This window comes from Echeneis naucrates, chromosome 19 (genome assembly GCF_900963305.1).
Source record: "Echeneis naucrates chromosome 19, fEcheNa1.1, whole genome shotgun sequence".
NCBI classification, from domain to species: domain Eukaryota; kingdom Metazoa; phylum Chordata; class Actinopteri; order Carangiformes; family Echeneidae; genus Echeneis; species Echeneis naucrates.
Window position 1 is genome coordinate 4482494 of NC_042529.1, and position 14750 is coordinate 4497243.

At 41.4% G+C, this 14750-nt stretch overlaps 2 protein-coding genes across 3 annotated transcripts in view; one reads left to right on the forward strand and one right to left on the reverse strand.

The window, feature by feature from the left end:
• The first annotated feature begins 8879 nt into the window (after nt 1-8879).
• LOC115060023 (melanopsin-A-like) overlaps nt 8880-14750 on the forward strand; it is a 32936-nt gene continuing 27065 nt past the window's right edge. Inside the window, exons 1-4 of the mRNA XM_029527825.1 lie at nt 8880-8898; nt 9023-9192; nt 10138-10205; nt 10760-10842. The gene's annotated coding sequence lies outside the window, so the exon portion shown is untranslated. The remainder of the gene's footprint in view (nt 8899-9022; nt 9193-10137; nt 10206-10759; nt 10843-14750) is intronic.
• Nucleotides 9310-13421, reverse strand: LOC115060025 (GTPase IMAP family member 7-like). Of its 2 annotated transcripts, none has more exons than XM_029527827.1 (5): nt 13344-13421; nt 12577-13263; nt 11734-12465; nt 10698-10839; nt 9310-10520 (listed from the first exon to the last, which is right to left on the reverse strand). In XM_029527827.1, exons 1-4 carry the CDS (start codon nt 13366-13368, stop codon nt 10712-10714), a joined length of 1572 nt encoding a protein of 523 aa, XP_029383687.1. In that variant the 5' UTR covers nt 13369-13421; the 3' UTR covers nt 9310-10520; nt 10698-10711. The 2 variants fall into 2 exon arrangements, with proteins under 2 accessions (XP_029383687.1, XP_029383686.1); XM_029527826.1 differs by having other exon boundaries at nt 9310-10599.

A 14750-nucleotide genomic window follows, 5' to 3' on the forward strand; every position in this document is an offset into this window, starting at 1 on the left:
TGGTCCTCCATAGAGGCATGAATGAATGAATGAATGGTTTTATTTTTGTCTCTGTCTTGATGAAGCCATTAATCACTGACAAACCAAGATCCATCTCTCTGTCTGTCTATCCGTCTATCCATCCCCCTCCTCCATCCCTCCTCTGGTGTTGGTGCTGACGGGGGTCGTGTCTGACGCACTGGCTGCTGGTCACGCACCAAGAGCTGCGCACGTGCATCTGGCTCACGTGCGGTGGGGTGGCAGACAGCGGAGCTCGAGCTCTCTGTGGGAGAGTCATCGTGGGATAAAAATAGCTCACCGGCGGAGGAGGGAGGAAATAGAAAGTTGGATGTTATTTTTACCACCTCCATCCCTCTGCTGCATCACATGCAGGTTCCCCTTCTTCCCTGTAAAATCACTTTTGACTTTAGTTATGTGTTTAATGCTCCTATTTCTGTTTTTGTTTTTGTCTGACGTCACTTCAGCCACAGGCCAGTCCATTTTACCTTAAAACCTTCGGGGCCACAGTGCTGAGTGAGCCTTAGCAGGATGCAGGATGTGTTATTCACGGCTGTTACCACGGCGACCGAGACTTACACCCATTAGTCTGGGATGGAGGGTCATTCATTCTTGCCTTTCCTCATCCAGTCATTGATTCATTCACTCAATCACTCAAACTCTCCACTGTGTGTTCACTTTGTCCTTCTACTTCTTGCTCATTAATGAAATTTGGTGACTTGTGATGGTCCAGCACTGAGAGCCACTGTGTGAAATATCTAAATCCCATAATGTTTCTGAGAGAGAGAGAGAGATGCTGGAAATCTGAGCTCCATAGTTTGGGTTTGTTGGGTTTGATGATTGAGGATATTCAGGATATAAACATTTAATACATTTCTTATGACGCACTAAATTAATATTTCAAGCAGTTATAAATGTCTGTAAATGTATTTTCTGTTACTCCAAACATATATGAAACTGTGAAACTAGAATCGAGTCAACACACGACAATATAAGCAGATTATTGTACGTATCCAAATAATAAGAACACCAGGGACCGCTCCAGCTCTGGGGTGGTTCAAGCTGATCACATGATCGTCACTCAGCGAATGGAGCTGGCCTCCATTACTGGCCTCCACAGTATAGAGGGAAATGATTATGTGGGTTGAAAATACCACGTGCTCACAATACAGCACAATGAAATTATAATTACTGTAATTCGACTGGACTGACACCAGGCATTCATCTGTATTTGGTTGCGTTGTAAACACCTCTTTTCGTCTGTCCAGACAAAAACTGGGCTCTTGAGGATATACAAATATTTTTAATATGCCAGCAAAGGAAACCGATCCAGTCAGGGTTGGAGGCATAGCTTAACAGTGATCTTCTCCGACAACGTTGTTTTCATTAGCACCAGCAGCAGCAGCAGCTCGGCAGCAACTGCTGGTTCACGGGTAGTGTTTCTGTGTAATAATCACTATCTCATACTTGTTCAGCTGTCTGACAAAGAGTGTGTGTGTGTGTGTGTGTGTTTGCATAGCTGCTTACAGCCAACTGAGTGGCAGCAGAGTGAAAATCATGGAATTGAAATGTTGATGTAGCTTATCGCACATCTGTTTCCATTCAGCTGCATTTATTTAGATTTTATCAAGGACTCCGAGGACACCGCTATAAACTGCTGATGGCTGCCATCTGCATTCTTGTCATTTGCAAACTTAAAAGAGGTTGAAGAAGGAACATGACGTTGCTGTTTTCTGTTTTTCCACCAAAGTGAGCCGGACATGTGATGTGGCCAAATGCTCTGAATAATGCTGCTGAATGGATCTTCTGTCTTCTGAATCAGGAATGAACTTCACGGTTCAAAAGTAGTGTCAACAAAAACTGGATAGGTGGCGTCTATTCCATGTCTTTGCGGAGGATTTGAATTTTACAATTTTATTTAAAACCTCAAGATAAATGTCCAAATATCTTCACCCTCATCCTTAAGTACACTGCAAAACAAGCATACAATAACACACACACACACACACACACACACACAAACAGACCCATCAACCTGGCATTGTTTTCTATAGAATAAAAGTCAGAACTCCCTTTCAGGGATTTGATGACATTTTCTGCAGCAGTCCATCTGCGACTCCAGAGCACAGGCATGTGTCCCTGATCCCGTTTGTGAAATCTCCTCGGCGGCTCTGCTTGCTGACAGACTTATTTAATACTGGTGACACAGTTAAATGGGAGAAGAGCACACAGAAACAATGTGTGAACAAGCAGTAATCACAGTAATTGTTACTATCAGAGTAACGCTTTGGATTTGAGTGCTCAGCAGCACAGGTCCCCTCCTCTCTGTGTGTGTGTGAAAGTATTCCACTCTTCTTTTAAGAGCCCCCAGTTAGACATTAACCCATAATCTGTCACAGTAATGCTTGATGCCGAGGCAATCCGCTCTCTACGAGCATAATTGAGCTTTTCCTTTGCCTGCCTCTCTATCTCCCGTTTTTCTCTTTTACTTTGTTTTCCACTCACCTCTCTCGTTTCATCATTTCCAGCTCTCATATCTTTCCTCCACCATCTCATCACCCGTATCCTGGCTTTCTATTGACACGGGTTTTAATTGAAAGCGCTGCAGTGTCAGAGGTGACAGTGCTGCTAATCCATATCTCACCTCTGTGATATTTTGTCACGCCTTATTCCAAGAATCCCCCTCTTCATACACTTCTCAATCATTTGTCGGACCTTCTATTGCCTCTTAAAGGATTCAGTCTGTCATTCGGTGCGATTCCTCGGCTCTCTTCTGCAAATTTGCAATCCTCCATGTTTGTCTTCATCTCTTCATGCTTCCTTCTCAATCATCCTCCCGCTCGCTCTCTCACTTTTTCAGCGTCTCATATCTCCCAACTTCATCCCTCCAGATCTGGTGGCTTAACTGTTCCATATCACTCATGCAGCAGCTGTAGCCGGAGGACACATTGTTAGTAATATACTGAAACAATTGAAACCATGCCAACAGTTGAAATGTTACCTGAAGTGGGATTGAGGTTGATTACGTTTAAATGTCACACAAAATGAGCGAAGTGGTCAGATGAGATGTGGCAGAACGGACCTCATCATCCCGTTCTTCACCCACGGCCCCACAAATCGCCCACCTGATTCTGGGAAGGAGGTGGCGTCACTCATCACTTCGTCCTGTACAAAACTGTGTTTCCTTGTGGGGAGTGTCTAGGTCAGGGCCTTTAGATAGCAACAACCAGCACAGCATATTGCACATTCCCATAAAAATCTACTCCATGTGTGCTCACTTGCCAAAGTTTGAAGTTCATTGAGTTAAGCTTTGCCCTCCACGCATTCTAGCAGTCCAACATCATCGTGTTGCGCTTCTTGGAAAGAATCCGTAGCTTCTCAGAGAAAAGAAGACGGTGGCTGTTTATGGATCGCCACAGTATCCTGAATGTTTTCCATGCTGCATAAATAAGAGAAATCTTCTGCAGTTGCGCTGACTGTTGATGACCTGGTGCCGAGAATAACGATGAAGATACTGCCCAGATGTTTTTCCATAGTCTGACGTTCTGCTTTTTCCCGGTTTTGTCCGTTTGAGTTTCAGGTTGGTGCCCTGTTGCATTATTGACCAGTCACCCCCAGTTCTTGTAGTTCTCACACTCAGTTGGCCTTTTTCACACCTCTAAAGATTGCTCTTTCTTCCATAGCGCTGCCATTTCATCATTGCTGACCAGCTGAATCGTCTTCATCTCGATCCCCTATGGTGTGTGTCACATATAAAGTGGACATGCTTACACAAGGACGTCATTGCAGATTTACCAGACACAGTGTGACATGTTTACATGCCTACCTGATGTCAGCACAGACTCCGCTGTTTCTTCTTTTCTTCTATCCCCTCCCCTAAACCCTATTTCATGGTAGGCATTCTCAGCTGACTTGTCCGGTTAACTATCTGATTAGGCATCCTGTGATAAATCAGCACTGAGAGGGGAAAAGTGTTCAGTGTCCGCTCCAGTCACAGCTGAGCTGCTGCTGTAACTTCACATACAGCTAATAAAGAAATGAGCCCATCCACAGAAACTTCATCACCACTGATGCTGATGAGGACGAGGTCATAGGAACGATTGTCTTCACAAGTCTCTGACTCCTTATTGCACAGCTAATTAATTGATTAATTAATAAAAAATATCGAGTGAATGTAATCGCGGGTTCCATGTGCACTCAGGTGCCACGTGCCAGCGCTCATGTGGAGAGTGAAAGGAGATTTAAAGGTGTGCCAGCAGCGTACTGTAAACACACACAATGTGTGTGTACTTCATGTACACGATGAGCAGGTGGTGAAATCCTCATCAAATCTGATTTACGTCCTTTGTTTGAATGTCAGATGTTTTGGTAAGGAACATGAAGATGTTGGAAATAATGTTGGAATGTGCCGCTGCTATCTAACCCCCTCCCGCGCCGTTGTTATGCTTCCTTCCATCAAAGCAATGGTTGCTTTCACCTCCAGAATTGCAGTCGGTTGCTGAATTGTTTATCTGAAAAATTTTTCTTTTGAAAGAATCTCTGTAACCTTTGACACAATGTCATTTTTTTCTTTGTAATTTGTACTCTTCTGTTCTCATTTTTAGTCAGCGTTTAAGGCCTCCATCCTTCAGAGAACCTGATGATTAATGTTTTTCTCTCCCGCATTCAGTCTGTCACACCTAATCTCTTCTCTTCATACAAACAAAGACCTGCAGAGAAAGAGTCTGCACTCGCTGTTCGTCAGTTTTGACATGCCCTCCTTCATCTCATCTGCCAGTTGCATGAAATCACTTCCCCCGCTGTGCCATTTTAATCTTTTGTGTGCCATTTTAATCTAATCTGTTTGCCTTTTATGTGAGGACAGCACCACCGGGCAGACAGATTCTTTTTGGTGGGAACTGCATCAAACGAAGATGCAGCTGCTGATATGTTGTGACTAAGTCGTACCAGTTACTTAGTGGTGCATTAACGCACGCATGCAGCAAACAAAATGCGAAATCTCTGTCTCTGTCTCTCCCTGTCAGTGTGGAAAATGTCTTGCAGGTAATCATCTTCAATGCTGTCATTTTTCTTTCCAGTCCAGCCTTCCTTTTTCTGCCTTACTGCGGATGTCATCCGCCCTGCCCGACCTGACGTGTTTATCAGTTTTTTCCTGGCAGAATCCAAAATCAAAAGGTTGTGCTCTTCCTCTCGTTGGGATCTGTTCTGGGAGTGCAACACTACGTCACTCCCCCGTGCATGTAAATGAACGTCTCCAATGGAGTAAATTAATCATATGCTAAAGCATCTGCTGCAATTTGTTCTGGAGCAATAATCTATTCAGATAAAGTGGCTTTGACAGCAGCCTTGGCTTCTAGCCAAACCACTTACCTTACTGCTCCGGTGCTGCTCCTGGACTTTTCTTTCTACACCTAGTTTACCATTATAATAGCCATCAATAATAGAACATGTCATTTCTTTTTAGTGAACGAGTTGAGAGCTAGACAGATATTAACTTCTTGACATAACTGAAATGTGTTTCTGTCATGACTATTGGAAACATGTAGCGTTCACATCCTCAGATAACAACGAGCTGCTTTTAAAATGGTTAAATGTTTTTTGTTTTTTTTTTGTTGTTGTTTTTTATCTCTGCGACATATAAAAAAGCATCTGCATCTCATGCAGGCTGTGAGGCGGCTCCAACGTATCAACATGGGCACCGAAATAAAATGCAAGACGCTCTGGTGATTTAAACAATGCTGCACAGTCCTGAATTTCTGTCGTAACATTTATTATTTCTACGGACAATCACTTGGGAAAAGTCATATTGATATTTCTTTTTTAAAAGGTACTAACTACCTCAGCAGTTCACACTCCTGCTCCACGTTCTGCAGTTATTCCTTAAATTGTCACTTTGCTCAAAATGACAACAATGATCAATATTCTTGTTTGCTGAAAATATGTATTTGGAAAATCTGTACGCATTTGCTTGACATATCTGTTTTGCTTTCAACTACCATTGTTGTCTTCCGGGCAAAAAAATCTATTCATAGAAATTTAACTTCAGCCTGAAACCTGATGAAAAGGTATGAGCTGCAGCTTCGCTCTGGCTAGAAGAGACAGTTTTCCTTATTTTCAGAAAAGAAAATTCATGTGCGAGTTCCAGATATGGTAAAATCACATAATAGCAAAGCATCTCTGGGAATACTTCTGCCAAGCAGAAAGGAGACTTCGGCCAATTAGTCAGTTCTGGTCCCAGGACATTAGAAAAGCTTTTACTGAACGGCAGCTACCATGATGACAACAAGATGATGATCTTGTTGTAAGAGCAAATTTAAAAAATGTACTTATGATCTTACAGCTACCTAAACCTCTTTGCTTTTCGAAGGTTCGTCTCTGTTATGGTTATTATCGGTCTGTTGTGGTTTTGTAGTGATACCTGACTCATTTTGACCCGTGGTCACAAGTTTGGAGGTGACTCAGCACAAAGGGGACGTTTCTTCTTGGTCTTCAGGCTCCGTCTCGTGGGAATAAAGTTCTTTTGTTAAATAACAGAGAAAACACTGCCAAATAAGTTTGTAATCCTGTAATGTTCAGGGGCCTTTGGGGGCACTCTGATTAAAACAATCTTAAGTAATTGCCATACATATACAGTCAGTGCATCTGATGTCTGTCAATTTGATGTTCATGTAAGGTGTGAAGTTTGTTTTTTTTTCTTTCCCCTTCATACTGCCGTGACATTTTCCAATCACAAGTGTCAAACTAAAGAGAAGCAGAGTGCATCTATAAAGAAGTAATTTTAAAAACTCCCTGTGTGGAGTCAAAGGTCATCAGCAAAGAAAGAAAAGCCATCTTCAGACACTTCTTGAAAAAGCTTTCGCTCAAACGTATATACTGTGCAAATAACCACTCTGAAGATACTGAATAGGAAAGTGGTTGCAAACCATCCCATTCAAGTGAGTACAATGCAGGTTTCATGCAATATTAAAGTGTTTTGTTTTTTTTTTCCTTCATTGTTACAGCCAGGACTCAAAGACTTGGACCTGGAATTTACTTTTCTCACACTTTGATACTTGCTCAGATCATGTTGAGTCCATAATCTGTGTCCACAATACTGTCACGATTCACTGTGTGCTCAGTCTGGTTTCAACATGTTTGGATTTCAGTTTGTTGGTGCACTCTTCTTCAATCACTGTGTTTACAGGTGCACTCACAGACGATGGAGACATCCCCCAGATGAATGTTATCAAGTTTGTGAGCAGCGATGCAGAATTCTGACTTTTATATATGTGTCATCTGTTGATGTTTTAGTTCCAATAGGACTCATTTCATAATGCTGTTTCCTTTTGACTTTGATTTTGACAGCCAAACTTAATTTCTTTCTGTTTCCTTTTAAATTCTCTTCTTTCATCTCTTAAATGAAAAATGCGCCCAAAGAAGCTGGAGATGAACTTAGTTAATGACACTGAAAGTTTCACATATCGCCCGAACGCGTCCAAACACAGACAGGGAGGAGGTTAATCCAGCTAAAGGCAGGACCGTGCTCAGCAGCGAAAAGCCTTTGATCAGCTGCAACATCACCAGATATGCCTATCAAGAGTCCAACTGTTCAAAGGAGCAAACTTATCTTTGCACCCAGTTCCTTCTGCTCATGTTGTTGTGTAGAAGGAGCTGCTCGTAAACCTCCTTCCCTTTTTTCCTCAGCTTTTCATGTCAAATGGCTCTTAATACTACAGTGCCCATCAGCCTCAGCGGCTGAGATGGCAAATCTGGAATATTTGTGAATTTGTGAACGCATTTCTCAGAAATTCGGCTCAGAAAGCATGATCTGAAGGTGAATTAATTTAGGATGCATTTGTTCTGTTTTCTGATTGAATGTTTAGAGTAGTCAAGTAGTCAAAGTCATCTTTCCCAAAGTTGTTCTGGACGCGGACTTGTACCTTTGAATTTTTTTTTTTTTTTTTTTTAAATATATAGATATGAAATAACAATGGTCATTTTTTGATGATTTAACAGGGAGCGCTTCAGCAATGGGAAAAATGAATCAGTCATTTATCCAAAACCAGTCACAACAGGAATATTTTCTTCCTCTCATGAATTTCTCCAAGCTGTCACCAACCTCCTGATCGTCATGGCGATTTGGCCCAAAAGTAATTTACCTTTTTGGTATGCTTTTATATGTTCAAACGTCAAATTGGTCATATATATATATATATATATATATATATATATATATATATATATATGTGTGTGTGTGTGTGTGTGTGTGTATTACTCTAATCTTCTAACCGGTGCTTTTGCTTCCTTCCATGTAGACATGTCATGTCAGGATCCAAAGACAGCATTTATGTTTCTGGTGACTGTGTGCAGACGTGTCTACGTTACAAAACAAAGAGACAAAAGAACAACAACATGGAAAACCATGTTAATAAGGAGCATGTCAAAGGAAGACTTCTATAGCGCCACTGATAATCAGATGTTTCTGAACCTGAAAAAAAGAAGGATTATTATTACGTCTGTGCCTGTGTGTGTTCCCTCTTTGTTTCCTTTGTCTTCTTTGTCTACTCTCCCACCAACTCTTCTTTCTTCATCTCGCTTTTGAAAACCCAGTGTTCATTTACATGTGTGTGTGAATATAGGAGCCGGTCTGTTATGCCCACACTCATATCTTTATTTATGCTGAAGGACCCATCTATATAAACTCTGGTAAGAATGGAGCTGGGAGGCCTCCCACACACGCTGACTTGTGACACTTATACAGGAAGTAGTTTTTTTTTTTTTGTTTTTTTTGTTAAGTGGTGCTTTTATTTTGAACCTCCTTCCAGGGGGCGTGGCTTAGGGTTCATACAGGTGAAGCCAGTCAGCCTGTTGGGCTGGATCAAGTGTGAGAGAGGACAGAGGGGAGGAGGTTGACGGTTTTGGGTCAGTATGGGCTTTTGTTTAGTCTTTTTTGGAGTTTTCTGTGCATTTAATTTATCCTGTATCATCTTAGAGTCGAGTGTTTTTAGTTCTATATAGTATTTCATTGTAAAGAGTTTTGTTTCAGGAAGTGGGCGTGGCCAGGTGCCCTCCAGTGTGGACTGGAGTTGGGATGGTCTCAGGGTTTATATCCATGATGAACCAGCAGCCATCACGGTCAGAGGGAGAGATCAGGTTGTTGAAGTTTGCTGTAGCGGGGGAAGGTGTGCCTGTTGACTACCAGCGTGCTGCCTGATTGTAAGCTGTGCAAAACATTTTTGTTTATTGTTTACTCTTTTTTTTGTCCCCAACAAAAAAAAAAAAAAAAGACTCAAAAAAACACAACAATGTTCTGGAAAAAAGAAAAAGCAATGATCCATATTAAAATGTTTTTATTTATACAATAATAGTTAGGTTTGAACTTTGACTCTGTTATTTGGCTTTGACATTTGTGTGAGACGGTTGGCAAGTTTATTTCAGTGCATAAAGGGCAACAGTGCGTGGAGAATATCTGAGTTCTTGCAGCTGCATTTTCCAGGAAAATGGAGTCACTCTCAGAATTCGACCTGTGCACCAAGTCACACTTTACACCCCGTCACTTTGACACTGCTCACATTGAGCACATTTTCACAACAGGATAGACAGCTGGATCCAAACAACTAAAGCATTTATACAGTTTTAAAGCTTAATTCTTGAATGAATGAAAATACAGGATCATATGGTATAAAAAAATATAAATGATTTATTCTTATCATCATAGAAACCTTTCTTTTGTTACTTGCTTAAGTAACCTGTAAAAAAAAAACCAAAAAAAAAAAAAAAAAACCTCCAAGACATGGTGCATTGGTGCATGTTGGTCATTTTGATTGTATGCTGATTATTGTAATGTGCTGTGGTGACCACAAGGTGACAGACACAAGTGTCCATTAATGAGGCTCACAGGTCAAACTTCAGCAAATGTAAGTGTGATAGCAAGGAGAACCCAACATTTGAGGATGCAGGGTGTCAGAAGGTTAATTAATTAAAAAAAGATAAAGTGCTTAAATGTCATTGTGGTCAAAAGTGAACAAAATGATTTCATTTTTAAATTAATCTTTTCACAATTGAAAGTAATATAACATCTCTTGCAAATAAATCACTTTTTTTTTTTTTTTTATTAATTTCTCGTAGCAACAGTTTTTGATCGATTCTCTCTTCGTTCAGGAAACTATTCTGGGACAAAATGACACGCCAGCCAAACTGCTGCTGGGTATGAAGGAAACAACATGCAGGTATGAGATTATCATCATTCATCATTGCTGCCAGTTTCTCTCCAAAGCTTTTCCATTGGTGAGGTTTAATTGTGCTCCAGTTTCAGCCTGGTCCTGGAGTTTTTAACGGTACAAAAATACATGAACCACCAACAAGACTCACCAGCTTCTATACATTACTCATCACACTTACGAATTGTCTCTGGGTATACATTTATTAGAATTTTTTTCACTAGTTCTTTGTAAAAGACCTTCTTCGTCCTCTTTTCCTCCACTCCAGCTGCTGACCAATGAGCCGACTTCCTCGGTCTAAACAGGCCAGTTTGCATTCTCCTCCTTTAGATGGCAGATGGTGACAAAGGCTGTTACTTGTTGGGCTTTTAAGATGCAATAGTATTTTGTCTCGAACCGGTGACTGCAGAAAAAGATTTATCGCCCATAAAATAAAACATTAACTCCATCCAAAATGAACAAATCAGTTGGTACTTGGACATCGGCGTTTGATTTATTTACCTGCAAGGACAAGGTTAATAATAATCCACAAATGCCTCTCGTCTGCTCCACTCTCTCTCCAGCAATCCCTTCATCATGTTCCAAGAGGAAGGTTGGTGCTCCATTTCCTCTTCAGCAAAATCGTCACGCCTGTCTTCATCAACTGGTAAGAAAAGACACTGTTAATTATGTTAGTCATACACAGGTTTTTTATTTTTTTATTTTTTTATTTTTTTATTTTTTTTAAGTTATGTACTTTTGAAAGTACATAAATGAAACTGGAAGTGACTTTATAGTGCAGTAATGTGTCCTAAGCCTTCATGCTTTTTCTAGTCTTACAGATATCCTTTTTATTTTATGGACTACAGAACATTATTACTAATGCAATTTCTTCCAAACCCATTGCCTATAGCCTATTAAAAAGACCGATGGCCTGGTTGTCCATGTTACAGTCCCAGACCTTGGTTTAAAGGTGTAGTGTGCCAGTGCTGTGACCCTCTTAAATCAGTATCCTTTAGGAGGATGCTCCTAAAAAAAATATATATATATATATATATAGTGCACCATATAATAAGAAAACCGGGGACATATAAAGTGAACAGTCACAGGACTTTGCAGTTATATTCCAAATAGAAGACAAACATGCCAATGAATCTACTGATGGGCACGACTGTATTTTCTATCTAAACAATGAGGGATGGAAACTGAAAAAGACATATTGCTTGTCCCGATTCCAAGTGGCTGCTCTGTTCTCCTTGAAATCCTTGTTTTACAACCGCAACACTGAACAAATCCATCATGAATTGAAGACGAAGACCAAGCTGTGGTTTCGCTCACACTGATGATAAAATTCAAAGCAACGGCATATCTTTTGTTATTTTGTCTCTTGTGGCCTCTGCCTGGTTTAGAAATGGTTTTTGCTTGAAGATTGCTCAAATCCGTGCCAGGTGTTCTTGAGAAAAATTTAAATCTGGCATCAGTGGCGAGACTCTGGTCATCCAACCATCACAAAGACCAAATTCTGAAAATATTCTCTATTCCAATTTATATTACTTACGGTTTATAATGAGTGTCATGCTGTCTGATTGTTTCCAGTTCTTTTGATCCCAATCATGGTCAAGTTTCTCTAAATACTCCTTCATTGTGATCATGCCGTATTCACTTTTAGGTGGGCTGGCTCTTTGGTCTTCCTCTGGCTCATTGGTTTCACTGATATACAAAGAACTGTTTCCCGCCACCATCTCCTCCATCATCTCCAGCAGCTCTGTAACCTGATCGTCGACATCGCTCGCGTTTCCAAGGACGTGATATCTCTTTCCACATTTATCAATTAGCCAGCGGAGAAACTCTCCTTCGCTTTCGATGTACTGCTCCACTGTTTTGGGTCCCAGAGTTTTTCCGTATGTAAACAGCACAATCGTATGTCTCCACACTCTGTTCCCGAGCAGCCTCAGGTTGTCCTGTGTGACTCTCTTCTGTTCTTCAGTGAACGACGTGTCAAGCGGCAGCGTGAGCAGAATGACATTTGGCGAGGGCGAGCACAAGGCTACCCCTTCTAAAATCTCCGACTTCAGAACTGGAGAGGTGCAATCAGCTGGGAAGAACTTCCACCATCCAGGAGTGTCCACGACGAGGATGTCTCTTCCATCCACCTTCCCGCTCTGCTTGACAACTTTCACCGTTCTCGCACCCGACTGAAACGCCTCACTTCTCAGAATCTTGTTGCCGGTGAAACTCTTCCCGGAGATAATCCACCCAACCATCAAGATCCTCAGGTTGGACTTTGGCTCTGCATAAGAAGACATATATTAAAAAATCTTGTCAATTTAATATGGCAATTCTCAATTTCTGTAATTTCTTTTTCTGAAGTTGGCTGCCTTTAGGTTTAAATTAAACTGACCAATCAGGAGTCTTCTGAGCTTTTGCCGTTGCTGTTGTGCCTGAAGACGCAGCTCCTCAGCTTTTTTATTCACCTCTTTCCTCTTCTCCACAACACTTTCTATCCACCTGTGTTCAATTTCATAATAGCCGTTTTCTGCCACCATGGTGTCAATCTCCTCAAAGAGCTGTTGGACCTTTACACTGTTGTTTTCACCGTTGGCACAAACCACATGATACCTGTTGCCACAGGCCTTTAGAAGCAACCTGGCCGGCGCTCCTTCCTTGGTGATGTAATGCTCGATGGTTTCGGGGTCGAGGTGGCCTCTGCGGCTGAAGCACACAATGGTGTGCTCCCATACCTTCTTACCAAAAAAATGCTCCAAGTGCTCCGTTGTGGCCTTCCGGTACACGTCTGTGTAGGGCAGCTCAGCGTTAATCACCAGGAGAAAGGCGTGCAGCCTTGGTGGGCACAAAGTGACGCTGAGGGTCGTCTCTGTCTTGAAGAGTTCTGCCGTGTCACAGAGCGGATACCCTCGTAGCCAACCGGGAGTGTTGACCAACGTCACTCTTCGGTCACATACTTCTCCTTCTCCTCTCTCACAGTGGAACGTAGTATCTACCTCATTAAATGCTTTTCTTCCCAGGATGATGTTCCCAATGAGATATTTATATGAGCACTTTGCTCCCACAATCACAGCATTCAGCTCTGATAGAAAGAGACAGAGTGTAACATTAAGGCAGAGAAATTTGCGACGACTCGTGATAAATTCTTTCTTTGTAGCTCACCGTTCGTGGATATGGCTTTCTTCATGTTTTCCGAGCTGGTGACTTTGCTGAGGTGTTGTTTCCTTTGTCAAGTCTTGTTGACTGTATGAGCTCAACACACACCACTGTTGTTATAACTTGCTCATTCCAGAAACGAGACAAACCGCATATTTTCAAACCAAAGATAAGCAATAAGTAAAGTCAAGCTATTTTCATGCTATGCAGGTGAATCTTCTGTTTTTTTCCTCTGATAATGTACCTGCTTATATTCTGAATAGTTAACATCAGTAACGTTTGGGCTTGTTGGAGAAATTCCTAGTTTTTAATTTCACCTTTTGATCCCAATAATAGCTTTTTGTTTCATTAGGTTAATTAGTTTTTTTTTTTTTTTTTTTAAATCATGACATTCCTGCATGTTCTGCTGCAAGAGTGGCTGTAAGTGAAGCTTATTTTAACTGGAAGTTAAAACTCAGAGGTTGTTTGGGCACGCACAAATCAAACAACTCTGTGTCAGATCAGATCGCAGCTATTGTGTCCTAGAAACGAAGACTTTAGTGCTGGTATGTTGTTGAACTGGTTGTGCTGGAGCGGTTCCAGATCCCAAAGCAGCTTCTCCGTGTCAGGCTCCACCTGCTGCCTCTGCCAGATCCTTCAAATAACCAACGTACAAAACCAACCAGTTAGATTTCATTGTTAATACCCTTTATGGCCCTGATCAGCTTCTGTGCCGATTACACTCCAAACCTTCTTCTTGAATGGCTGCTACATCTAATGCCAGAAAGGGGACACAGATCTTCCCAGCATGAACTAAAAGCCCCATAATTCACTTTCATCTGTCCTAATAATTATTCATGCCAATCCAGGTCCCTGGTGCTTTGCATATTTGAAAAATTCAACAATGGTTGCTTCATGAAAATCCCTTCTAATACTGGTTGGAAATGGGCAAATGCATATTAACATAATTTGCACAATACTTTAATCGGATCACTGTTTTTATAGCTGAAATGACAAACCTCTCAGTGGGTCAAGTGTTGACAAATCTAATAGGTTTTACATAACCAGGACGAGACAGCACTGCTCAAAGTTTAGTTTATTGATTTTATTATTGTGTGTATGTTAATTCGGTGGCCCGTCCTTCCAATCTGACGAAACTGCCGTGCGTTTTTGGAACAGGTTAGATATTCTGCACTTATTTCTCTGTGGTAGACATCTGGAGAGATTTTTCTGCTTTCCTTTATCGCTAACTGTGGCTGGTTTCTCTTCTCTCTGCGAAAGTTTCCATAAATATGACAGACGCTCCAGACAGTGTTGATAGTCGGTGGATTCTCATTAGAACTGGAATGACGCCGTCAGAAGGGTTTCTCAGTTTGACTCTGTTAACTCTCAGAAAGGAGCAAGTTGGTTTGTGCTGCCTCTCGGTTAATGCCC